Genomic DNA, 26,355 nt, shown 5'->3' on the forward strand with positions numbered 1-26,355 from the left:
AGTCCATGGGGTCGCAAAGAGTCGGACATGACAGTGACTTCACTTTAGTCCACATAAAGCTTGTGATGATGACTCAACTGTAACTTCCACGGGTCTGTAACATGGAACATGGATCTGTAGCTGGGATCATCTGCCATATCCTGACATCCTCTAGTGCTGTGCTAAGTCGCTTCAGTGGTGTTCTACTCTTTACAATGCCATGGACCAAAGCCCACCAGGCTCCTCTGTCCATGGGATTCTCCAGGGCAAGAACACTGGGATGGGTTTCCATGCCCGCCTCCAGGGGATTTTCCTGACCCAGGGGATCACACCCACATCTCTTACATCTCCTGCATTAGTAGGCTGGTTCTTTACCACTAGTGCCACCAGGGGAGCCCAGGACATCCTCTAGTACTGAAACCCCTGGGCAAGGAAGCCTCTCTGCTCTCTTGTAGCGCCTACTGCTGCACCAGGGCTTAACACCCTGGTTAAGTCCAAGTCCCATGGAGAAGGCAATGGAAGAAAACACACAGGTCCTTTTCAATCCCACCTTTCTTTCTCTGGCATTGGTTAACCTGTTTTCCCTCATTTACAAAATGAAGATGACATATGTAACTCCCAGAGTCAGGGAAAGGTCTGGCACAGAGACTAGTTTGCGAATACTGAATCGGTGATTTTAGATATGTGAAGGTATTCCAGGTAACCAGTGTCCTCCCTACTCACATGTTATCCTTTTCCAAAAAAACTGTAACTCTACTGACTTTGAGTATCTAGGAAAGAAAAGGCAAACAATTCCTATTGAAATCTTATTCAGCTGCCTGGGTCCAGTCCAGACTGCAAGTGCCTGCAGCTAGCCATTTCCACTCTCTGCACAGATGAGGCACCTCAGCCAGAGAGAAGCAGAAGTCTCTGGCCAGGATGGGGCTGGAGAGCACAGCCCGTGTGGTGGAGGTGCCTACCTGCCTACAGGTGTCCTCAGTGATGTCCCACTCTGCGACCCTATGGGCTATAGCCTGCCAGGCTCCTTTGTCTATGGGATTCTCCAGGCAAGAATACTAGAGCGGGTTGCCATTTTGTCCAAAAGCAGATCTTCCCGACTGTCCCGACTTAGTCCCAGGGTTGGGACTGCTGTCTCCTGCGTTGACAGATGGATTCTTTACCCCTGAGCCACCTGGGAAGCCTCTGTGAAGGTTCAGCTTCCCTTATATCTTAAACAGCTCTCCGCCCTGAGAGTGTGACCTGGTTCCCCGGGCTCACAGTGCTTTGATTATTGCCTTTCCTTGGTGTGCTTTGACTACTTGGCTACCTTACATTTGTCCATTCCTCCTGCAGAAAAAGGAAAGAGGGATAGCTTGATTCATCTTAAAATACAAAAGGAAAATCCCAAAGTGGTGAATGAAATAAACATTGAAGATTTTTGTCTTACTAAAGCAGCTTATTGTAGGTGTTGGCGTTCTAAGACATTTTTTGCCTGTGAGGGTTCACATAATAAACACAGTGAATTGACAGGCTATGATATGTGTTCACTAATACCGAAGAAGGAACTATAATAGTAATAAATTAGGATGGAATACAATTGTGTGCTATAAAATCTTATGACAGTATTTTTTCATTCTTTATTTATAGAAGATCTTTCAAACGGTAGTCTTAATTATTGCCAGTAGTTGAATGATTATTTCTGTCAATTTATTTTCTTGTTACACTACTGTTTATATTTGATACTTTATATATTCACTCATTTATATAGAATTAAATTGTGCCACTCCTTCATTCTGACTGCAAAGAAACCAATGTCTTCCCACAATAAAACCAACAATTTTTATTTAAAAAAAAGTAAAATGTCATTCACACTTCTCTCTTTTTTCCCCAGATGATAACAAAAAGTAATCCAGATGGGGTGCAGGTGCTGTAAAATGATACAAAGGTAAAGTTGAAAATATGGGAAATTGTGATTATCACGAAGGCACTTTTAAACATCCTGCATGGATTCAATGCCATTTTCCAACTTGGGGCATGACTAGCATTGCCAGGAAGTTAAGAGTTTGGAACCACATTAATATTATTTAAAAGAACACAGGGGCTGGATTTTAAAAAATTTTTTGTGCAGTTCTCCGAGCATGTTGGGAACACTGTCATTCTCTGAGGCTGACTTTGGTTTGGGTTGAATTTACATTTCTCCAGAGAGTTTCAGTGCAAAGAAAAGCTTGAATTTTAGAAGATGCCTGAAATGGTATCACTGAAAATAAATCACCCCAGTCATGTATGTGCTTTTAATTTTGTCCAGATTCTATGTCATAAAAATTTGGGCAACATGAATATAATTCTATATAAAATAAAGGGGGAAAATTAGCTGATCATTTTGCTTCTATAACAAAACTATCTTTATTATGTTAGTTCTATCCCATATCTGTATCTATGTGTGTATACATAAATAGGTATAAATATATACATATACATACCTACATACATATATCATTTTTTCCACTATAGTTATAATTTAATGTTAGGTGCCATTCAAAAGTATTTATTGTGAATAACTTTGATGCTAGTCCAGACGTCACAATTGTTATGCCTGAAATGGTATCACTGAAAATAAATCACCGCAGAAATGTTAGTGACTACATAATATTCCACTGAGGGATTGTGGCATCAGTTCTTAACCACTTATCTTCCTATTGTTGAACGTTTGTTTTATTTATTTACTTTTTTTTTGTATTTAAATGTCATGACCCACTTTGTTCTTCACCTTCTTCCTGCCCTTTTTCTAGCTCCTTCCTAAGATCTGTTTCCTGTCGGTAGACCACTTTTATACTTCGATACCACTGTATCTACTTAATTGTTGCTGTTTAGTCACCACGTCCTGTCAGACTCTCTGCGACCCCATGGACTGCAGGATGCCAGGCTTCCCTGTCCTTCATCTCCCAGAGTTTGCTCAGATTCATGTCCAATATCTATTTAATTAGGTACACATAAGAAAAGACTCTGATGCTGGGAGGGATTGGGGGCAGGAGGAGAAGGGGACGACAGAGGATGAGATGGCTGGATGGCATCACTGACTCGATGGACGTGAGTCTGAGTGAACTCCGGGAGTTGGTGATGGACAGGGAGGCCTGGAGTGCTGCGATTCATGGGGTCGCAAAGAGTCGGACACGACTGAGCGACTGAACTGAACTGAACTGAACTGATAGGCTTAAAAGAGTAATCATGGAAATTAACAGGAACCATAGACCAGCAGCAGAGCCTGTAGTAGAAATATTAATAATGAAAGTTAGTTATTAATAAAGTTAATACTTGACTGATCTTCCTTCTTCTCATCCTAGCTATCTCTTCGATCCAGTTCACGTGCCCTCCCCTGGTTACGTTAACGAAGTAAACAGCTGCAAGTTAGATGAAGAGGACACTCTTAAATTGAAAGACAAACAGAGCAGCGAAATCCTGGTGCACAAGGGTGACCCTCCGAATGAGGGCTCCAAGAGGACTGCAAGCGGGAGCGGAACAGCCGCTCCGCAGGAGCCCTACGGGCCGCCCCGAGGACCGCTCCTCTCAGAGGATACTGTGGGGGGACCCTGTGCCGAGAAGACTAGCGGGGCCATCAATGGCCTTGGCCCCGCTGCTGTCCTGCAGCTCATTGGTGAGCCGGGGCCCCCTCAGGGGGCCAGAGACTCCTGGGCCAGTGCTGCAAACAAAGGTCACCCGACCCAGCCCTTCCTTGAAGGAGGGAGTGCTAGGGAGCTGGACTGCATGCAGCTGGGCTCGGGAGAGACGCAGGTAATCAGGAATGGGGGCTCTGGCGCGCCATCCACAGCCGGGCTTGCGGCCTGGGAAGTCCCAGCCCAAGTCCTCCAGATACCCACCCCGGACTACCCTCCGTTTTCTAGCTCAGCTGAAGACAACACTGATCACGTTGATCACCAAGAGAAGGACCGTCTTTTCAAGATCCACTCTGAGAAGGAACCCCAGGAAGGTGCTCACCCCCCGGCAGGGGAGTGTGGTTTGAATATGCCCTTCTCCGTAAAGAGAAGCTGGGATTCATTAAACGAGGCCGTGACAACTGAAATCCCAAGTATCTACTTTGACAAAGACGATCCTGCTCAGGACGTGCCTGTGGTCGATTCGAGAAACGGGTGGGAGGAGGCCCCTGGCTCCCCCGGAGACGGGAGCTGGGAGACGGCGGATGAGGACGCGGAGGTGGCCGAAGCCCTCGCGGCCTTAGAAGCAGCTACTGCGGGGGAAGATGTGGATGAGGCCGAGTAGGGGAGGGGGTTCTCCAGGCAAATAAGCTAGTGATGATCTGGTCACACGGGCCTGGGTTTGCTGCTAAAACCCAGAGCTGATAAATGCAGCATATACGGCTGCAGCCTTACAAGGGGTTGACACCCAGCGCCAGTTCTGATGGATGTGAGCATCAGCGCCATGCTGCTTGTTCATTATGAAGAGTACCACCGTCTAGATGGGCTAAAGCTCAAGAGACTATAAGTCAGAGTGGACCACCGTGCTGGTGTCCACAGAACATGCAGACCTTAAACACCCTGCTGGCCAACGCGCACAACTGCAGAACGCGTGGTGCTGGTGTTCGTGAGAACGCCCTGGGATCCCAGCGCTTAATCCCAGGGGCAGAGATTCACAAGACATTCTGTTTGAGTGTAAAATTCCTTACCTTGCTTTTGAGAGCCAAACATTATACCCAGTCAGGGAAAGGTAACTACCCCTACTTAAAGTGCCTAATGTACCCCCCAGAGCATGGCTTACCTTCAGGGACAATCACCCAGGGAACCGATCACTAACCACTTGTTGGACAGAGAATGGAGCTTGGCAGCTTTCAGGGTGGAGCAGGAGCCGCCTGTAAACAAATGGTTAGTCATTAGCTGTGATATCAGACCACCTTGACCTTAACTTTTTTACATTATTACTTTTTCATCTCCTTTGGGATTGGGGAGTTTGGTCAAAAGACTTCTTTGTTTAAAATTCAGGTTTTTATGTTTGTGAGATTTGGAGCAGCAAAGAGATGGATGGAGTATTTTGTGCCACGTAATGTCTGATTGTGATTAAACAATAACCACATATGTGTCTGAGTGTCTTAAGTCAATAGTGCTTCTAATTTTCCCAGACTATTAGTGACCCTTGAGGTTTCTTTCAATTTAAAGAGATAGACTATTAAATTACAGCTGAAGAGGAGACTAGATTGATTTGCCAGGAATGACTTTGACTCTGTCCCTGTAGGTCAAACTCTTGATGCCATGACTACCTGTGCAGCTCTTACTTTAAGGATGAATAGCCCTTCCTGGGTTTCAGCTATTTTGACATGGCTCAATGGAGAATTTAGGGGATGGTCAAGACTATCTAGAAAAATATAAATATGGAGGATTCCTTATTATAGTGTTTCATAACACAAACTGAAATCTGACTCACTTTGGTTGGATTTCCAGCTTTGCCATGTAACCTGGGACAAGTAATATATCCTTTCTATTTGCCCATCGGTTAAGTGACAACAATAATAATATATATTTATAGAGATTGTCATAATGTCATTGCTCCATTTGGTTATTATTTAACATAAAACATGATTTCTGAGCCTAACAGACACATTTCCCTGGATTTGCTTGATAACAAGCCATGTCTACATACAATGTCACTCCGAGCTTTTAAAGATTAAACTGTTGGCATTGCTAATTGGATTGTAGATGTGTTCGCTATTTAGTACACCAAAAGCTTAATGTTTCAAAGTGGTTCCTTCAACAATTTCCCAAGTGTATCTGTTGTGATTAGGTCCAGCTGTATATGATAAAGTGTCTTATAAAAACAGAGATTTACTTATCTTTTATGTAAAAGAAGTCTGGAGATAGAAATCCAGGCTGGCAGAGGACTCTGTGGTATCGGTGACTTGTGTTCCTTCTATCGTTTGGCTTACTTCTCAAGACAACTGCCTGGTCCACAGTGACTGCTGGGGCTCCAGTCATTACATTTGCTTTCCATTTGGAAAAAAGAATAACAGGTCAGAAGATCTCACTCCCTCTCTAGTAAGGACCTTCTTACTAGAGGTCTTACTAGAATTCAGCGTTCCTCTTTTACCTCATTGATCAACATCTGGTTACTTGGACACATTCAACTGCCAGAGAGGCTGGAAAACTTACCTTTCTAGCTATGAGCATGGCTTTCCCAAATAAGTTCAGGATTCAGTTACTGAGAAGGGAGAGAATGGACATTGAGTTTTGAGATTGTTTACAATCTGCCACATCAGGTCCTCCAAACACAAAAGCCTGGTCCTCAAAACACAAAGAGCCAATTTGCAAGAGATTGAAAGATAATTGTTTTCATTTAGTGTGACACGGAAAAGGTCTAAGCCTTTGGTCCAAGGGGAAAGGAGAACTGGACAGCTGCGTAGCAACTTCCCACTGGTATCTCCAAAACAGAAGGATAAAAAAGAAAAATCTGACAAGGAAAAGGTAAGATGAGGTATTTCTGCAAATAAGTCTTTTTCTGGGCACAGAAACACACTTCTGTGTTTACATTTACATGTGGACCTAATTTTACATTTTAGGACTGCTGCAGAGTTCATCATGATTAATAACTCTAAAGTTTTTAAGATTATGTGAACAACTGCTTCAAAAAGGTTAACAGATGACCAAGAACTTCAAGTGCTTTTTTAAAAGCAGCCTGGGCCCCTTTACCTCTACCCCAACACCCAGGCTCCACCAAAGGACGTCAGAGGAAAAGCCAGAGTCTTTAGGTTGAGAGGAAACCCCAGATTTTAGCTTCATCCCCCAGCTTGTCTAGCAGCTGAGACTCCTGCTCTGTGTAACATCTTTCTGCAGCCTGGTGGCGCGCCTTATCAAAAGTGATGCTGATGATACTGATTCTTTTCAAACATTCTCGACAGCATGGCAGCACCGATGCACACTGAATGTCAGGCACTGGCTGTGAGTAGAAGTGGACACCACCGTCCCCACGATCTTAGGAAACTGCATTTCTATATTATTTCTATATTACATGCAGTTTTCTCGACCTAAGAAGTTACATTTCACTTCTTACTGAGGGAAGTTTAACTATCATATAAATGTGAAATTAGATGTTTCCCCCCAGTTTCCAAGACAGATGGTAGCATATTAGAGTTGTCAAACCAGATTCGGAAAGGAATGAAGAGAATTTGAGTTCCTTAGCACACACCCATTCGTCCACACTCAGTAACTATTAGCCACTCACCATTTTCCTCTTTAGCCCTTCCTCTGCCCTGACCCTAAGGGCAAGATTATCTCTTTTCTTCTTTATTTTGGCCACACCACATGTTTGTGGGATCTTAGTTCCTCAACCAAGGATGGATCCTGTGCCCCCTGCAAAGGAAGTGCAGAGTCTTAACCACTGGATCACCAGGAAAGTCAGGCTTTTTTAAATTGAAGTATAATTAATGTACAATAATATATGTTTCAGATGTACAAAGTTATTTAAAAATTTTAAAGGTTATACTCCATTTGTAGTTATGACTATTATAAAAGATTGGCTATATTCCCTGTATTGTTCATTATGTCCTTGTAGCTTATTTTATACAGAGTAGTTTGTACTGCTTAATTCCCTATTCCTATCTTGCCTGCCCCCTCCCTCACCCCTTCTCATCTTAACTCTTCATCAGTATCTCCCAATGGGAGGCCTTAGGAAGAATGAAGGAGGCACCAAATGCAATTACATGAGTATAGATCTGACTTCCTTAGTTTTGTCGTCTGTGTGCAGACATAGGAATGTGGCCCCTGGCATTGAACTTGAACTTTATTCACCAATGGGACTCCTATTTGTCCAATGAGTCCATATGATGAAAACGTGGGAATTCTTGCTTTCTGTTCTTATTTTTTTCCCAGATTAAACCTCATTCATTTTAAAACCTGCTATTTTATAGTTGGTGATGATTAAAGAGACAAGCTGGCATTTATTTTTTATGGTAGACAGTCTCTCTGTTAATTTACGGAGATAAATTACTCATTCATTTGTTTACTAAGCTCGTAAGTTCCCCCAATGTGTTAGTTTACAGTAGACATGTAACAGGCTAACTTTTGAAACACCCTCAAGCACTCTAAGAAACAACATTTTAGGCAAATCTATTAAATATGCCCATTATGAGCGACTCTTACCAACACATTCAAGCTAGTTGCTTGGCACTGACTATTAGCATTTTTTCCCTCAACTAAAGTGACTATAGTAAATGCCTTTTGCCTAGATCTAGGATAGTGTGGGCACAAAGTGAGTACTCAGGACATTATTTGTCGAATAAAAGACTAAAAGCTCTTCACATATAGTGGAAGAGACATCATGCAGCTGATTAAGATTCTGAATGCTAATTATTTGATTGGGATATGTTGTGATAAAGGTATGAATGCAGGGCTGTGGAAGCACTGTCTATATGAATATGACAAAAAAAATTATGTTTATTATTCACCTTCCTCACTCAGGGTCTTCTCTGGTGGCTCAGATGGTAAAGAATCCGCCTGCAATACAAGAGACCTGGGTTCGATCCCTGGGTTGGGAAGATCTCCTGGAGAAGGGCATAGCAACCCACTCCAGTATTCTTGCCTGGAGAATCCCGTGGACAGAGGAGCCTGGAGTCACAAAGAGTCCGACACGACTGAGCGACTAACATTTTCACATCCTCATTCAGATGGCCCTTCTCCATTTGAATAAGGAGGCTGCTTGGCAGTCATTGGGAAGATGGAGGTGGAGCGGCACTGAGTATCCAGTGGAAGTTTGGTCTCCATCATGAGAGCAGGTTACCCTGAGGAACCTACACCCAAATTGAGACAAAAACCTTAAGAAAACCAATGTTTGGGGCCAAGCAGTAGGAAACTTGGCTGACCACGCTTTTCAGTCATCTTGAATTCAATCTTTCAAATCCTGGAGGGGCAAGAAAAGAAAGGATGTATGTTTGTGACTCAAGACTCTGATGTCACTTTTCTCTTGGCTCCTCATGTTAGAAAAAGTACAAAGGGGTTGACTCTGCAGTTAAAACCCCTGCAGCCTTGGGTGGTGACCTCCAGGTGTTCAACGGTTCTGACCACACAGCGCAGGCTGGGCACTCACTCATCCACTTTTTTAATCAACTTAGGGTGGAATTAGCCTGTGCCTTTTACTCATTGTATGACCTTGGGTTTAAGTTTCTTAACCTTTGTGCCTGAGTTTCCTCATCTGTGAAATGGGTATCACTACTACATGTCCAGTGGAAAGCAGACATTCTCAAATTTGAGTGTGCTTGTTTTACGAAAGCAAGTTTCTGGGTCCCAGCTCTCAGAGACTTGGATTCAGCAGGTCTAGGGTGAGGCCCCGGCATCTGCAGCGTAGATGCGGATATTTCTCCAGCCACACTTGGAGACACACAGAGACCAGAGCAGGACTTGCTTCATCTTTTTGATCTTGCACCAGCTATCAATAAAAAAAGTCACACTCTTACCCCTAATAGAAGTATGTTTACAAATAAATGTTCTGTCCTCTTGTACTGTGTCATATACTTTGTAGAGCTGGGAGATACTGGAGGACAGAGGAGCCTGGAAGGCTGCAGTCCATGGGGTTGCAATGAGTCGGGCATGACTTAGCAACTGAACAACATCAATAACATTAAGATAAATATCAATCTGGGTTTTAATCCATTCACCCCACACCCCTGGGTTATGTGAAACCTACTTTGAAAACCCCTGATTTAGAAGCTCAAATGAACTATGTATAAAAACACTCTAAATAGACAAAACTGAACTAAGATTTTCGACAAAATACATAGCCTACATATGCATGTGACCATACACTTAGAGCAGAATACAAGCAAATGTGAACGCACACCCCAATACCACTCTGAGCTTAGTTTTTGGAAGACTTCTGTATTTTCTGCTTTTAACCATTTTGGAATAGTTCATACACAGCAAGGATAAAATATGACCCAGAGACCAGAAGATAGACAAAGAATTTTACTCATATGCCTTATCAGAATTACACATTCCCAATTCACATGACTGACCAAGCTAATTAGAGTATTTGTTGAGTGAGGATCTTGCTATTTTAAAAACAAAACCATGAAGTTTTCCCTTGACACCAGTTACTAACCTTAAAAAAAAAACCCACAAAAATAATTTCATTTCTAGGTCCTACTCAATCCCTTTTTAATTCTCCAAAGTAGTCCTAAAGCCATCAAGATTGGCACATATAAACCTTGGTTCTTATATAAACAAGTGAAGATTTTTACAGGCCAAAGAGAGTTGCTGGTCTCTTCTCATTAACTACTGTACTCTCCCTGTCTTAAATGTTGATGTCTAGGACAGGATCAAAAGTTTTTAATCACCCATTTATGAAGCCATGTGATCATAGGTTCCAAGATCTTCATGACATCAATGATTGGGCAGGAGACAAACCAAAGACTATTACAGCATTTAAATTAAAAGTTATAGATGAAAATTTTATAACAAAAAAAGTATCTGCAAAGACACTTTCAAAATAATTTGCCAAATCATACAATTATTGATGCAAAAATTTTATTCAGTAATAATTTCTGAGAGCCATCAAGTTATGATTTTTGGTTTTTTGTTTTTCAATTTTCTGAAGTTTTTTTTTTCTTTTTTTAATTTATTGTTCTTGTTGTTGTTTAGTCACTAAGTCATGTCTCATTCTTTTGTGAACCCTTGGACTGTAGCCCGCCAGGCTCCTCTGTCCATAGGATCTCCCAGGCAAGAATACTAAAGTGGGTTGTCATTTCCGTCTCCAGGGGATCTTCTCAACCCAGGGATCAAACCCATGTCTCCTGCAATGGCAGGAGGATTCTTTACCACTGAGCCACCAGGTAACTTTTTAAATTTATTTTTAATTGGAGGATAATTGCTTTACAATGTTGTGCTGGTTTCTGCAATACATCAACGTGAATCAGCCATAGGTATACATATGTTCCCTCCCTCTTAAACTTTCCTGCCATCTCTCCCACTGCATCCCACCCCTCCAGATTGTCACAGAGCACTGTGTTGAGCTCCCCGCATAATAAAACAAACTCCCACTGGCTGTCTATTTTACATATAGTAATGGATATGTTTCAATGCTACTGTCTCAATTCACCCACCCTCCCCTTCCTCCACTGTGTACAAGTCTGTTCTCATTTCTGCATCTGTATTGCTGCCCTGAAAAATAGGTTCATCAGCACCATTTTTCTAGATTCCATATATACGGGTTCACACATGATATTTGTTTTTCTTTTTGACTTACTTCACTCTGTATAACAGGCTCTAGGTTCATTTACCTCACTAGAACTGACTCAAATTCCTTCCTTTTTATGACTGAGTAGTATTTCATCATATATATGTATGACAGCTTCTTTATCCATTCATCTGTCATGGAGATCTAGATTGCTTCCATGTCCTGGCTATTGTAAATAGTGCTGCAATGAGCACTGGGGTACACGTGTTTTGTAGAATTGTGGTTTTCATAGGGTATATGCCCAATAGTGGGATTGCTGGGTCATATGGTAGTTTTATTCCTTTTTTTTTTTTTTTTAAGAACTCTCCATACTATTCTCCATAGTGGCTGTATCAATTTACATTCCCACCAACAGTGCAAGAGGGTTCCCTTTTCTCCACATCCTCTCCAGCACTTACAGGTGCAAATATAGCTTAACTTAAAAAAAAATTTTTTTATTAAGCAGTTATCATAGTTTAAGTTCTGCATACGCATTATCTTGCTTAAGTCTACCATAACCCTATGAGTTGTAGGTATGGTTATCCCCATTTCACAGATGGAGAAATGGAGGCTCAAAAAAGCTATCTAACTCATCTATGGTCACACAGTCAGCGGCAGAATCTCAACTGAACTCAGATTGAACAACAAACTGGTTCTTTTTAGGAATATATAGTACCACCTCTTTGGAGACAGCTTGTTGCCATCAGGCTAAAAGAAGAGCTGAATCAAAACCAAGGAGGTAGAGGCGAGGACATCCACTTGTAGAAAAGTGTTAGTTGCTCAGTCATGTCCAACTGTTTGTGACCCCATGGACTGGGGCTCGCCAGGCTCTTCTGACCATGAGATTCTCCAGGCAAGAATACTGGAGTGGGTTTCCATTTCCTTCTCCAGGAGATCTTCCCAACCCAGGAATTGAACCCAGGTCTCCTGCATTGCAGGCAGACTCTTCACGGTATGAGGTCCCAGGGAAGCCCTCTCTTAGAAAAGTAAACTTACATATACTGTCAATTAGTAAAGAAAGTGGCTTTTTTTCTATGGTTCTGAGGAAGAGTTTAATAATGAATTGAAAAGTTAGTCAAGGCCTTATCTGTAAAATTCTGATGTTGTCTACTATTAATGATATTTATGTTTTAGTGATGACATGAATGACCAATGCAAAGTAACTTGAGAGTGCTTTCCTCAGGTTTGTCAGAATAGAATAGAAGTGGTGGCCACGCCTCCCTTGGTCTGTAATGCAACTTACAGAAGACACAGAATATAAAGGGCTGTACCTTAGTACACACTCAGCACCAGGTAAATAGTAAATGTAAGCTGTGATTTTATTATCCAGTGATCATCTCGCACCGGACCACTTGTTTCTTAGTAGCACTTACACTTTTTTTAATAACTAAATTTTGATTTCTGTGACTACTGAAGCTTTCTGCACCACTTCTAATAATATTGAACAGTTTCTAAACTAGATAAACCCTTTTCTACCTACATTACTAACAATTATCTCAAGGCAAACATGCACATTGGAGGCACTTCAAATTTAATATATTTTTATTCTCATCATTATCATGTATTTTATTTTCATCATTTAACCATTGGAGAATACACAGTAATTTATGCCTAGTTCCAATTTTAAGTCATGCTGTTTGAGGCATTAAAACTGACCTATTTCTTTTATCCTCCCTTGCCACAAATACATCTATATTAAATAAAATGCACTTTTAGTGCAAGATAGAAATCTTCACTTTGGTAGGGTTGGTTAGTTATTTCAGAGGGATTGTTTTCTTTGGTATTTTCTCTATAATTTCTTGACAGATTAACTTGCAAATAAAAAGAAATCAAGTTTTTTTTAAGGCTGTGCCACATTCATCTCTCTTTTTTGGCTGTGCTAGGTCTTCGATGCTACACAGGCTGTTCTCTAGCTGCGGAGAGCAGGAGCTAGTCTCTAGTTGCGATGTGCGGGCTTCTCATCGTGGTGGTTTCTCTTGTTACAGAGCACAGGCTCTAGGGGCATGGGCTTCATTAGTTGTGGCCCCTGGGCTACAGGCTCCAGAGCACAGGGTCAGAGGTGTGGCTCACAGGCTTAGTTGCTCTGCGGCATGTGGGATCTTCTGGATCAGAGTTCAAACCCACATCTCCTGCACTGGCAGGTGGATTCTTTACCACTGACCCCCCCGAGAAGCCCGACATTCATGTCTTATCCTAACAGTGATAAGATAAAATGACAGCCTGAACATGCGGGGAAAGAGCACATCCCTTGTCTTACAGATCTGTGTCCATGTAACATCAGAGTAACGAGATAGTTCTCTCACTGAAGGTATTTGGTCTGGTTCCAGAAAAATCATGGGCCAGAAAGAATCTCAGAAGTTCCTTCTGTTACCCAATTCCTCCTACTCACCAACCTCACCCCTACCCTAGATCCATCTTCAACATTAAGCAATATGAATGTGGCAGAAACATCAAGAACCCACACTCAAATGGTCGAACTTTCATCATTGTATCATTTTTTTTCACTAAAGAGGAGCTGAATTTAGCAACTTTGAGGCAGATCATTGAGTAAGTGCTGGCTGTATCCAGCCCCATGCTAAGTTCCAGATGTTCAAGCTGGATTTAGAAAAGACAGAGGAACCAGAGATCAAATTGCCAACATCCATTGCATCATAGAAAAAAATAGAGAATTCCAGAAAAAACATCTACTTCTGCTTCATTGACTACGCTAAAGCCTTTGACTGTGTGGATCACAAAAAAACTGTGGACAATTCTTAAAGAGATGGAAATACCAGACCACCTTACCTGCCTCCTGAGAAACTTGTATGCAAGTCAAGAAGCAACAGTTAGAATCAGACATGGAACAATGGACTGGTTCCAAATTGGGAAAGGAGGCCATCAAGGCTGTATATTGTCACCCTGCTTATTTAACTTACATTCAGAGTACATCATGTGAAATGCCGGACTGGATGAAGCACAAGCTGGAATCAAGACTGCTGGGAGAAACATCATTAACCTCAAATATGAAGATGACACCACCCTATGGCAGAAAGTGAAGAGGAACTAAAGAGCCTCCTGATGAAAGTGAAAGAGGAGAGTGAAAAAACTGACTTAAAACTCAACATTCAAAAAACAAAGATCATGGCAACTGGTCCCATCACTCCATGGCAAATAGATGGTGAAACAATGGAAACAGTGAGAGACTTTACTTTCTTGGGCTCCAAAATCATTGCAGATGGTGACTGCAGCCATGAAATGACACTTGCTCCTTGGAAGAAAAGCTATGACAAACCTAGACAGCATATTAAAAAGCAGAGACATTACTTTGCCGACCAATGTGCACATAGTCAAAGCTATGGTTTTTCCAGTAGTCATGTATGGATGTGAGAGTTGGACCATAATGAAGGCTGAACACTGAAGAATTGATGCTTTTGAACTCTGGTGTTGGAGAAGACTGTTGAGAGTCCCTTGGACTGCAAGGAGATCAAACCAGTCAACCCTAAAGGAAGTCAGTCCTGAATATTCATTGGAAGGACTGATGCTGAAGCTGATGAGATGGTTGGATGGCATCACTGACTTGATGGACTTGAGTTTGAGCAAGCTCCAGGAGTTGGTGATAGACAGGGAAGCCTGGTGTGCTGCAGGCTATTGGGTAGTGACTGAACTGAACTGAGGCAGTTCATTGAGTAAGTGCTGGTTGTATCCAGCCTCCTGCTAAGCGCATACATGCATGTTCAGTCGCTTCAATCGTGTCCGACTCTTTGCAACCCTATGGACTATAGCACACTATGCTCCTCTGTCTATGGGATTCTCCAGGCAAGAATACTGGAGTGTGTTGCCATTTCCTCCTCCAGGGGATTTTGCCAACCCAGGGATCGAACCCATGTCTCCTGTATTTCCTGCATTGCAGGAGGATTTTTTACCACTGAGCCTCCGGAGAAGGTCAGTGCTAAGAGCACTACCGGCCCAAGCTTGTGGAACCCTCATGGAAGCCCTAAAAAGACACATGTTATCTTCAGTCTATAGGCAGAAGATTGAGGTCTGCAAACCTTAAAGCCAGAAGTAAAGTCATCTGAATATCAAAGCCATGCTCTTAAGGGAGCTACAGTCACAAGCCCTGTAGCAGATCAAGGAAAGATGGGGGAAGGGCAGTCATCCCAAGGCAGTGAAGTCGGGAGAGGGTTTTCACAAGCATTTCAGAGCAGAAGCTGCAAGGGCCAGGGCCCCTGACTGTGAATCCAGAGCAGCGTTGGGTGGTCTCAGCTGGAAGACTGGAGACCTGGGCTCTACTAGCCATGTGGCTCTGATACCCCTCATGGTTCTACTTCTCTGTAAATAATTGCATTGCCTGTGGGGTTTTGTGGTTGTTGTTGCAAGTGATAGAAACTCTACACACACGAGGTAAGACCAGAGAGAAATGTTCTTGGAATGGTCATAAAACTCAGACGGGCAGCTGAGCCTCAGGGGCAGCTGCATCTCGGCCTTGAGAGAACCCAGAACTGCCTCTCTTCCCTCCGTATGTTCCCTTCCTTTCTTCAGACAGGCTTCCTCAGCATGTCAGGAAGCGTGGCCTCCACCAGCTTTAGCCTCCAGAGAAATGAACCACTTTCTTCAGCTCCAGTTGTTAAATATCCCAGGAAGAGACCCCACTGGGCCAGGTCACAGATGGTCATGCGCCCACCTCAGTCACGTCCAGCTGTGGTCAGAGAGTGGGCCACCTGGCTGTGTTCTAAGAAGGAGGAGAAGTGTTCTCCAGGAACAGTGGCATCGTTCACAGACAGTAGAAGAGCTGGGCTGAAGGAGTTTCAGCTGCCCCTTACACACACTACCTCTTCATCTTCAGATCTTTTGATCTTTTTCTTTTAAATATTTATTTTATTTATTTTGGCTGTGCCAAGTCTTGGATACAGCATGTGGGTTGTTGTTGTTTTTTTTTTTTTAGTTGCAAGATATGGGCTCTAGTTCCCTGACCAGGGATTGAACCCGGACCTCCTGCAGTGGAAGCACAGAGTCCGTACAGGACGACAAGGGAAGTCCCCTCAGATCTTTTTTTCTACTCCTGTGCTCTGCCTCCTCAAAATATGGACTGTCCTCTATTCAATGCCTCTTCCATGAGGGTTTTGAATTCTAACTGTGGTTCAGACTCAGAGCAAGAAATTTCCTAGCTCAGCTCCACACTTGGAGAAAATTCTGTGTGCTGAGACTCTTCCCAGGCCACCTTGACCAGCTGCGGTGGGACAGAAACACAGAGACACTACCAAGCCTGGCTGTTGACAATGGCAGCACTCACCATCAGAGTGAATGTGGAGATCATGGCAGGCCCCATGACTCTGCATGAATATTTCTAGTCCTTAAAAATCCTGTGAGACAGATCATTTTACAGATGAGGAAACTGCATCTCAGAGATAAGGCAATTGCCCAACACTATACCATCATGAGCATCAGAGCCAGGATTCAAACCCAGTAGCAAAGACCAAGCTACTTCTCTGAGACCACACTGCTTCTATATTCACACCACTTCCAGGGCAGGATTCAGGAAACAGGGTTCCCTTCAAAGTGGAACTCAATGATTTCTACCAGCATCCAAGGTCACATGCACAGGAAAGCAAGTTCCTAGATAAGAAACTGCGGTTTCCTATCAGAAAGACAATAGAGACCAGCTTGCAGGGTCAGAAAATGAGTTAAGAAAAATCCAAATTTTTACTCCCATAAAATAGGTAATAATAATCTTTCATCTTTTTAAGGTAGACTTTTGTTTATTTATTCAGTCAGCACATCATCATGAAATGCCTATATACTTTCTGAGCTCCAGGCCCTGACAATGAGCCACCATCATCAAAGAGCAAAGCTGAGCCGCCTGCAGTTCTCGCGTTCGGCCGGCAGAGGGCGCGAATGCCAGCTCTGAGAGAGGCAGACGACAACCGTCGGGACAGCTGCTGAATCCGGTGGGCAGCGACACCAGCTGGGCGGTTACAGAATGCCGGGGACGGAGTCCCAGCTATCCTTTGGTGTTTGGATCTACCGTGAGAGACCTCCAGAGATCTGAGAACAGTCCTAAAGAATGGTCCTGGGAAGATGAGGAATGAAGGAAGGAAGCCCTGGACAGAAGCTGCCCCACAGACAAAAGGGTCAGAGGATTTAAGATCTGGCAAGGATCTGGCAAAATCCCATGGATGGAGGAGCCTGGTAGGCTACAGTCTATGGGGTCGCAAGGAGTTGGACACGAATGAGCGACTTCACTTCAAGGATCTTGGAAGCAAAACGGAGTCTCCTTTGACCACAGCCAAACCCTTTATTGGCGGAGCCCCACTTCCAAAGCATCACCATCCTGCTGCCCTGGGTGGGAGGGGAGGAAGTGTTCCTCCATGTTTCCACTGTGTCAGATCAGGGTGGAGGAAGCCTCGATATCTGATTTTGAGGAAGAGGGGCAGAAGCATACAGGGCCATGGACCCTCAGTCTCCCTGGCACTTTCACCAGGACCTACCTGTGTCCAGAGAGAGCTGAATCCTAGGGAAGATCCTAGAGAGGATATCAGATTGTTGATTAAGAACAAAACCTGTAACCTCAAATGACTCCCCGGCAGGGGGAGTCCTAACATCTGCCCTCATGCATACATTCTAGGTTACCTGGTTTTCATGAGCTGAAAATTATTAGCATAAGCTGTTACTGATCATCTTGTTTTCAAGGAAAACACACACACACACATGAAAATTCATAATCAGAACCCAATGAGGCACCACAAAGAGTGAAGTTTACTGTACATAAATTTTAAGAACCTTAACCTGGATATGAAGGAAAGATGGAATGCAGATGATGACAAATGACTCTGTGTTAAAACTGAATCACATAACCATGTCCAAGGGGTGGGGAACGAAGGTGCTGACCTAAGTAATTTTGGCTAACGGGCTTCTGGCTGGATTTTCTAAGGCTCAAAACTAGAAGAATAGTACACGGCACTGTGCTCTCGTTGGAAATCTATTTCTTTAGGGGTCTATATTCAAACTACTTTATACATATGCTAGAGTTGATACGGATATAAAAAGATCATAGATCATAAGAGCCAGGTTTCTTTATTGTTGGAGAAAAATTACCAAGGGGGAAAGTGGGAAGTTTAGAGGGAAGCCTGTGGAGCTGGACTGGGGTCAGAGGCAGCAGTTATTTTGTTCTAAAGATAGTTACACAGAGAGTTTCCTTGGTGGCTCAGTGCTAATGAATCCACCTGCCAATGCAGGAGACATGGGTTCTACCCTTGGTCTGGGAAGATCCCACACGCCTTTGAGCAACTAAGTCCGTGTGCCACAACTATTGAACCTGTGCTCCAGAGCCTGCTAACCGCAAGTGCTCAAGTCTGTGAGCCCTAGAGCCTGTGCTCTGCAACGAGAAGCCACCACAGTGAGAAGCCTGTGCACCATGACGAGAGAGCGGTCCCCATTTGCCACAACTAGAGAAAACCCCAAGCAGCAATGAAGGCCCAGCACAGTCAAAATAAATAAATAAATAAAATTTAAAAAAAAAATAAAGATAGTTGCATAGGGACTTCCCTGGCAGTCCACTGTAAAAGGCACACATTTGATCCCTGATTGAGGAACTGAGATCCCACATGCCACATGGTCAGCCTAAAGAAAACATAAAAAGTTACCTAAAGAGGTGTACATGTATAGGTTAGTAGTGTGTGTGTGTGTGTGTAAATGCATGCCTGGAAGCAGTAGCATCCCAGCATCAACGAGCACACCGAGTGCCCTGATCTCTACTTCTAAACACCATTCTCCAATAAAGGGAGCCAGAGCTCCTTGATTAGTGGTGGATTCCAAGGCTGAGGGAGCCAGAGCTCCTTGATTAGCGGTGGATTCCAAGGTTGAGATGAGGAAAGCACAAGATGAGATGATGAGCCTGGAGCATCTTATGGTTTCCAGAAAGGTAGAGAGGGCAAAAGGGATAAGTGAAGAAGAAATAAAGAGGAGCCATATCAAAAGGTCACAGCCACCGACCTGAAAGAGTCCCCTCCCACAGTAAAAACAGCTGCAGGCAAGACCCACCAACGGATGGTGTAGGGGGTTGAACTGTGTCCCCTAAAAAGAGAGGTTGAAGTTCTAACTCCAGGTTCCTGTGGAGATGATTGATCGTATTTGCAATCGGGGTCTTTGCAAATGTAATCAAAATGCAGTTATCCTAGATTACAAAGGGCCCTATATCCATATAATGATTGGTGTCCCCATGAGATGAGTGAACAGAGGCCCACGCACAGAGATGTCCATGTGAAGACAGGCAGGCACTGGAGCAAGGCAGCTACAGAGCAGGAAACACCAATGACTGCCAGGAAGCACCACGAGGCAAGACAGGGCGTGGGACAGTCAGGCTTTTGCTTCCTCAACTGTGAAGAATAAATTTTTGCTGTTTTAGGCCACCACCTTTGTTTTTTATAGGAGCCCTAATAAACTAACACATGCAGGTCACGAAGCAACAGTTAGAACTGGACATGGAACAACAGTCTGGTTCCAAATAGGAAAAGGAGAACATCAAGGCTGTATATTGTCACCCTGCTTATTTAACTTATATGCAGAGTACATCATAAGAAAACACTGGGCTGGAAGAAGCACAAGCTGGAATCAAGATTGCCAGGAGAAATATCAATAACCTCAGATATGCAGATGACACCACCCTTATGGCAGAAAGTGAAGAGGAACTCAAAAGCCTCTTGATGAAAGTGAAAGAGGAGAGTGAAAAAGTTGGCTTAAAGCTCAACATTCAGAAAACGAAGATCATGGCATCCGGTGCCATCACTTCATGGGAAATAGATGGGGAAACAGTGGAAACAGTGTCAGACTTTATTTTTGGGGGCTCCAAAATCACTGCAGATGATAACTGCAGCCATGAAATTAAAAGACGCTTACTCCTTGGAAGAAAAGTTATGACTAACCTAGATACCATATTGAAAAGCAGAGACATTATTTTGCCAACAAAGGTCCGTCTAGTCAAGGCTATGGTTTTTCCTGTGGTCATGTATGGATGTGAAAGTTGGACTGTGAAGAAAGCTGAGCACAGAAGAATTGATGCTTTTGAACTGTGGTGTTGGAGAAGACTCTTGAGAGTCCCTTGGACTGCAAGGAGATCAGCCCTGGGATTTCTTTGGAAGGACTGATGCTAAAGCTGCAACTCCAGTACTTTGGCCACCTCATGTGAAGAGTTGACTCATTGGAAAAGACTCTGATGCTGGGAGGGGTTGGGGACAGGAGGAGAAGGGGATGACAGAGGATGAGATGGCTGGATGGCATCACCGACTCTCGATGGACTTGAGTTTGAGTGAACTTCGGGAGTTGGTGATGGACAAGGAGGCCTGGTGTGCTGCGATTCATGGGGTCGCAAAGAGTCGGACATGACTGAGTGACTGAACTGAACTGAATTTCAAAGTGTGTGTGTGCGCACAGCACAATCAGTTGAGTCTGACTATTTGAAACTCCATGGACTGTAGTTCACCAGAGTCTTCTGTCCATGGAATTTTTCAGGAAAGAATATTGGAGCAGATTGCCATTTCCTTCTCCAGGGGATCTTCCCGGTCCAGGGATCGAACCCACATCTCGTATCTCCTACACTGGCAGGCAGTTTCTTTACTCCTGTGCCACCTGGGAAGCCCCAATCTCAAAGTCTCTCCCCTCAAAAGCTTATTCATTACAAAGGGAAAACTAGTGACTTCATAGAAATGAAAGCTGGTGGCTACCACCTGGGCCAAATAGTGGAGGCTGACATCCCTAGTGATACATACTGACCTCCCATTATCCCCCAACAGCCCCCCAGTATGGAGCAAGAGGAAAGGCATCCTTTCTATAATGCAAACTCTCAGTCTAATCAGGAGAAACAGCTGGCACACTTAGGTTGAAGGGCATTCTATAAGATAACTGATGCGTACACACTAACATTGAAGATCCTAAAAAACTGAGGGACAATCACAGGTCAGAGGAGACTAAGGACGCCAATGGCTAAACGCGGTGGGTGATCTGGAACAGAACAGGATGTTAATGGGATAAGTGGTGAGACTGGAATGATGTTGTGACTTAATTCATAGTGTTATACTGATGTTAATTTCTTAGCTTTGATCATTGTTCAGTGGTTATGTAAGATGATACCATAAGGGAAAATGGTGTGAAGAGTATACAAGAACTCTTTGTACTGCTTCTGCAATTGTTCCATACATCCAAAATTATCTCCAGACTTAAAATAATAATCAGGGGGTGATATCACTATGGGAAGAGGAAGAACCCAATGAGGAAAGTCAGCCAAGTGGTCACTTGACAATTTAGACATAAGAAAATGGTCACTGTGACATTAAGCTTGATAAATTATACCAACTACAATTGTACTTTTCAGTACCCAAGGCACCAACAATTGGATCATTCAAAAACAGCTCCCTGTGTTTAACATTTTTATTTTTAACTCTTCTTTGGTAGTACAAAAGTTGTAGAAGTACAAACCAGACAGTTAAAAATACATTTAACACTCAAAATGGTGAAAAATTCCCTTTACAAATTTTTACATCAAGGTGGTAGCCAACTCATTTATTACATCAGAAGTTAGTCCATCATTAGTGTTTTATACAGTAACTTTGTTGTGGCTCCCCAAGCCTTCTAAAGAAGGAGGAAAAACACAAAAGGCCTGTAAACATCAGTTGTACTGGAGACACTTAAGGATTCTTATTAGATAATATAAACCAGTAAAAAGCACGTATGTTGAAAATATTGAATGCTTAACTCTTGGCATATTTGGAAGCCAGTCAGACAGCAACTGCTCAAGTATTAGAAAATATTTAAAACATATGGACTCTTGGTATAAATACAATTTTAAATATTTTGAGTATTTTCTTGTCTGTTGTATTGCTATTTAAAAAAAGTGCTCTGACCTGAATAAAATTAAAAAATAATTAAAGCTGAAGAATATCTTACACTTTATCCCTCATCATTTTGAGGGCATGATATTTTTAAAACAAAAAATGATTCCTTTTTATAAAACTACTGGTCTAGACTGCATATATATTATTTATACTAATGCACACCCCCCCCCCCAAATTCTTATATTGCTACTTTTTGGAGCACAGTGAAATTTATTTCCATATTGCCTTCTCCTGGTCCACTGTGTATACGCATGCACACGTACACCTTTTAATTAGTTGTCAGCAAAAATTCACATGAAATTGAACATACCATTCACTTAAAAGGTTAGAAATTTTTAGTCTGGTGCCAGAAAAAGAATGGAATGAGTATATTTACAGTAAATACTTTAAAGTACATTTTCATAAGAATTATCTTTTGAGATAAATGAGAACTGTGTTTTCTTTTTGCAATAAAGGAAGTGCCCCAAGGCACCACAGCAATACTGACACAGAGGCAGGTCTTGGAGAAGTCCCTGCACTGGACTCCTTTCCTCTTGGCCCAGACCTACCATAAATATACCACTTCCTTCACCTCTGGGTTCTTTCAGGTGTTCTATAAACTGTACAGCTTTTTTTTAAAAAAGTGGGGTACTCCAGGCCCACAGGAGGAAGTAACCTTCAAGAATCCTTTAAAAACAGGCACTAGTTACAAGATGGAGAACAGGAAGAACACCAAGGAAAACATACCAGAGGAAGGTGCGGGCCCATCTTACATCAGAAGTGGAGATTGTTTTGTCTTGGTCTTGGGTTATCAAAACAAGGTTTTTTTATAGTGACTTTAAACCATTTTCCCCCTTATCCAATGGCTAATTAAGATTTGCTTAGCTTGAGTTTAAAAAAAAAAAAAAAAACTCAGTATTTTATGAGTGACCTAGGAGTGGCATGCTGGCAGCAGGTCAGTGCTGATTTCTGGTCTCCGAATCCAAAGTCTAGCATCTGGTTCCCTCCAACTCCATAATCTCCTGGGGGGGATCAAGTATCCAGGGCTAGACTATCTTCAAGGAGCCTTCACCAGCAAAGATGCATCTTTTATTTTCTATTACAGTTAAACTGTAAGAGGATCATCTTACAACCAGTAACAAAATGAGATCCAAGGGTTGGGGGAACAGAAGCACAGGTACACAGACATGTGTACACACACACACGCGCATACACACACACTCTGAGCATTAGCTCAGACCGTACACAAATAGTTCCACTGTACATAGTGACCGTCCTGGAGAAACTGCAGTGTGTACGCCAAGGCCACGGATGGGGAATTGGGAGGGATAGTGGTTGGGAAGATTAAAAAAATGAGCTCTTTTCCTCCTTGGATAAGGAATAAAATTTCTCACCAGACATTTTTTAAACCAAAATTTGTTTCAAAGCAAACTGAATTCTGTATCCAGCATAGCAACAGTATTCCCTTTTAGCTTTCATCCACTTGCCTGTAGACTCTACCATAGAAACTGTATAAAAGATAAAAAATAATTCCCTAGGCAACTTCACATGTTTTAAGTTCTCAGTCTTTTAGAACTCTTCACATATAGTCATACCTGCAAGAGAAAACAAAAAGGTAAAGCATTATAAAAGGCAAGCATCATATCCCATATTAATCTGCCTGAATATTGAAGAACATGGGGGAATTGCAATCTTCCATCCTCACCTCATCCCACCCCATCCCACTCCGTCCTATTGCATTCCTTCCCTCGTTACAGGTTCTTCTAGAATTCGGTCTAGGGAAATTTAAGTACCACAATTTCCAAAGGACCTCTTTATTTTACAAACCAAGAAAGAACAGAACTTGAGAACCACCATGGTCTGAGGGCTTCGGTCTGTTGGACACAAGGTTCTGGGGTAACTGGTGGGTGTCCTCCCTAGAGAGCCTGTATTACTTATTCAGGAACCTGTGCTTTAACTTTTCATTTCCATTCTATGAGTAACAAGCTACAGGGTTAGCGTGGTCATCACGAGTATCCTCATGTGTGTCAGGCACAGTGTCTTTCCCAAGCCCCCCGAAACTGACTTCACTCCACATCTCCACTGAGCCCCCGGGGCAGCCTGACCGGGACTTTGCTGGGCGAGTAAGAACATGGTGACAAAATGCTCGGTCCTAGGTCTTCCTTCTCCTTCAGAAAGCTATATACAATATTTTTAGGTTCTTCCAACAACTGGCCCACGTCAGTGTCTATGTTTAAATTACAAATGACGCCCCTTGTAAACCTGAAAAATAATTTTCTACTTTTTTTCTCAAAGGGTGTTTTGTTTGGTTGGTTTACAGTGGTCTCACCTAAGTGACAGTTATGTACCCTTTTACTTTCCCGTCTTGAAGATCCAGGATACACAGGCATCCTAAAATTCTATGTACGCCTGTGTATACTGAAACACACACACCACGCAGGCCAACCTACATCGGGTTAAGGAACAAAACATTCTCTTGTCTCTCCAGATCGTGTTTGCCTAAAAATGCTAAACAGAAATAGAGATGAAACCAACTTACAGAAATAGGAAGAAATAAAGAGTCAATAGTATGTCTTTATTAAGTATTGCTTTTTTTTGTATTTATTTTTGTTGTTGTTATACTTATTTCATAATTCATCCTTCAGGATATGTAGTCCAACACTGTCCACATTATCCTTTTCTGTCATTGTGTCATTTATAATATTCAGTGTGTGTGTGTGTGTGTGTGTGTGTGTGTGTGTGTGTGTGAAAGACAGAGAGATTTCCCATCTAAATGGGTTGGGAAAAGGAACCGTATCCCTTTAACTGAAAAGGAAATAAAACATTGTTCTCTAAAACAGCATGAACCAAGTTCTTAATTATAAACGAATAAGTAATTCCCCACACTGCATTGTTACAACCTAGCACAAGTGAGCTATGGATTTGTGCCATAAGACTGAACAAAGTCAACTCCAGGAATACGGTCATTTAAGAGTTGATTAATAATTATATGGAAGATATTAGCAAGGAAAAAAAGTAGAAAAGCCAGAGGTGCAAAAACAGAAAAATTGTCCTAAAAGAAGAAAAAGTAAACAAAGAAGAGAGAATTTTCTCAGGAAAACTTCAAACTAGGCCATTAACTAGAAAATAGGTACTCAACTATTTTTATGTCTCCTCTTTTTATCAGCTGCTCCCTCAGCCCTGGACTTTCCTGCATCACAGAAGCAAGAAGGTCAAAAGCAAGGCATGTCAGGCTTAGAATGAAATGTTTCATCAAAGTAAGCATTTTCATCATTCCAACTTAGTAGAACTTCCCATTTAAAGTTCTTTGCACAGCTTTGACTAACTTTAAGGAGAGAGCATGTAAGACCAAGGCTGGCTAAAAAGGAAGAGTCTGGGGCCAGTGGCCTGTCCGCAAATCCAGACCCCTGTGACTAGCTGTTGAACCTTGGCCTCTTTGCAGCATCCCTCATAGAGCTGTTGGGGGTTTTACATAAGAGGATATATGTACAATGCTTAACACAAGGCCAAGCAGTCAGTAGCCTCCCAAAAGTTAGCTACCATGACCATCACCAGCATCCCATCACGGTGGCTCTCTTCCACAATGGTCTTCTGTGGCTGATTAAAACTGCCCTGCACACAATGTCTTTGAAAGAGGATGTGAAAGTACAAACTGCTGCTTAAAGTCTTGATTACTAATACCAGAAACAAGGCAGAAAAAAGGAAAGTTAACCTTTTCAGGGGCTACTGAATGCTACCCAACACTGATTACAATTCTGGGCTCTCCCTCCTCACAAAGACACACTTAACAAAAGGGAAAACCTGACCAGCATGGCAGCTATCAATTCCCAGGTAAATACCTGTCTTATCTGAGCAATAATCCAGAGGAAAGAAGACACCAGGGTCTGAACAACTTTTAAATTTCCAACTGCAGCCTTATTTCTGGTACTGTGTCATGGTGCATTTGATGTTGTTAAATTCCTTTTCATTTCATTCTACAGCTATGAATACAACTGTATTTATAAACAAACATATTTTAAAATAATATTTCTCTACTACAGTGCATTAATGTTAAAAAGTGCCTTCTCTATGGGCACACAGCGGTGTGAATGCCAGGGACGGGCTGGCATGAGTGCTAAGGAAGGCCAGAAGCAGGGACCACAGGGGGAAAACCACTCCATCCACCGGTTATTCTCAGGTCCACCACTATGGGACCCTACATAGTTAATAAGACTGACCTATCTTTTTTGGGGAGTAAGATGGGGGATATTTGGAGATGATTGTCTTACACAAGTGATTACTCAAGCTGGGAGAAATGAAACAAAATTTCCATATACTGAAAAGACAATTCAGAAGTCCCAAGTGTGACCAT

At 42.6% G+C, this 26,355-nt stretch overlaps 2 protein-coding genes across 11 annotated transcripts in view; one reads left to right on the forward strand and one right to left on the reverse strand.

Moving 5' to 3' along the window:
* The window catches only part of C6H4orf19 (chromosome 6 C4orf19 homolog), an 82,395-nt gene extending 77,353 nt beyond the window's left edge, over positions 1-5,042 (forward strand). For 4 of the 7 annotated variants that reach the window (XM_061419883.1, XM_061419878.1, XM_061419884.1 and 1 more), the window contains 2 exons: positions 1,850-1,903; positions 3,300-5,042. In XM_061419883.1, coding sequence (XP_061275867.1) covers positions 1,872-1,903; positions 3,300-4,233 — 966 coding nt within the window. In that variant the 5' untranslated portion in view covers positions 1,850-1,871 and the 3' untranslated portion in view covers positions 4,234-5,042. The remainder of the gene's footprint in view (positions 1-1,849; positions 1,904-3,299) is intronic. The other 3 variants (XM_061419879.1, XM_061419881.1, XM_061419880.1) reach the window with 1 other exon arrangement.
* Positions 5,043-5,515: 473 nt separating this feature from the next.
* Positions 5,516-26,355, reverse strand: part of RELL1 (RELT like 1) — a 96,146-nt gene continuing 75,306 nt past the window's right edge. Inside the window, exons 7-8 of one of the 4 annotated variants that reach the window (XR_009736960.1) lie at positions 8,402-8,450; positions 5,516-7,307 (exon numbers count right to left, since the gene is read on the reverse strand). The gene's annotated coding sequence lies outside the window, so the exon portion shown is untranslated. Of the gene's footprint in view, positions 8,451-21,543; positions 23,600-26,355 lie in introns of those variants that run through there. The other 3 variants (XR_009736959.1, XM_061419888.1, XM_061419886.1) reach the window with 3 other exon arrangements.

Source organism: Bos javanicus, chromosome 6 (assembly GCF_032452875.1).
Source record: "Bos javanicus breed banteng chromosome 6, ARS-OSU_banteng_1.0, whole genome shotgun sequence".
NCBI lineage: Eukaryota > Metazoa > Chordata > Mammalia > Artiodactyla > Bovidae > Bos > Bos javanicus.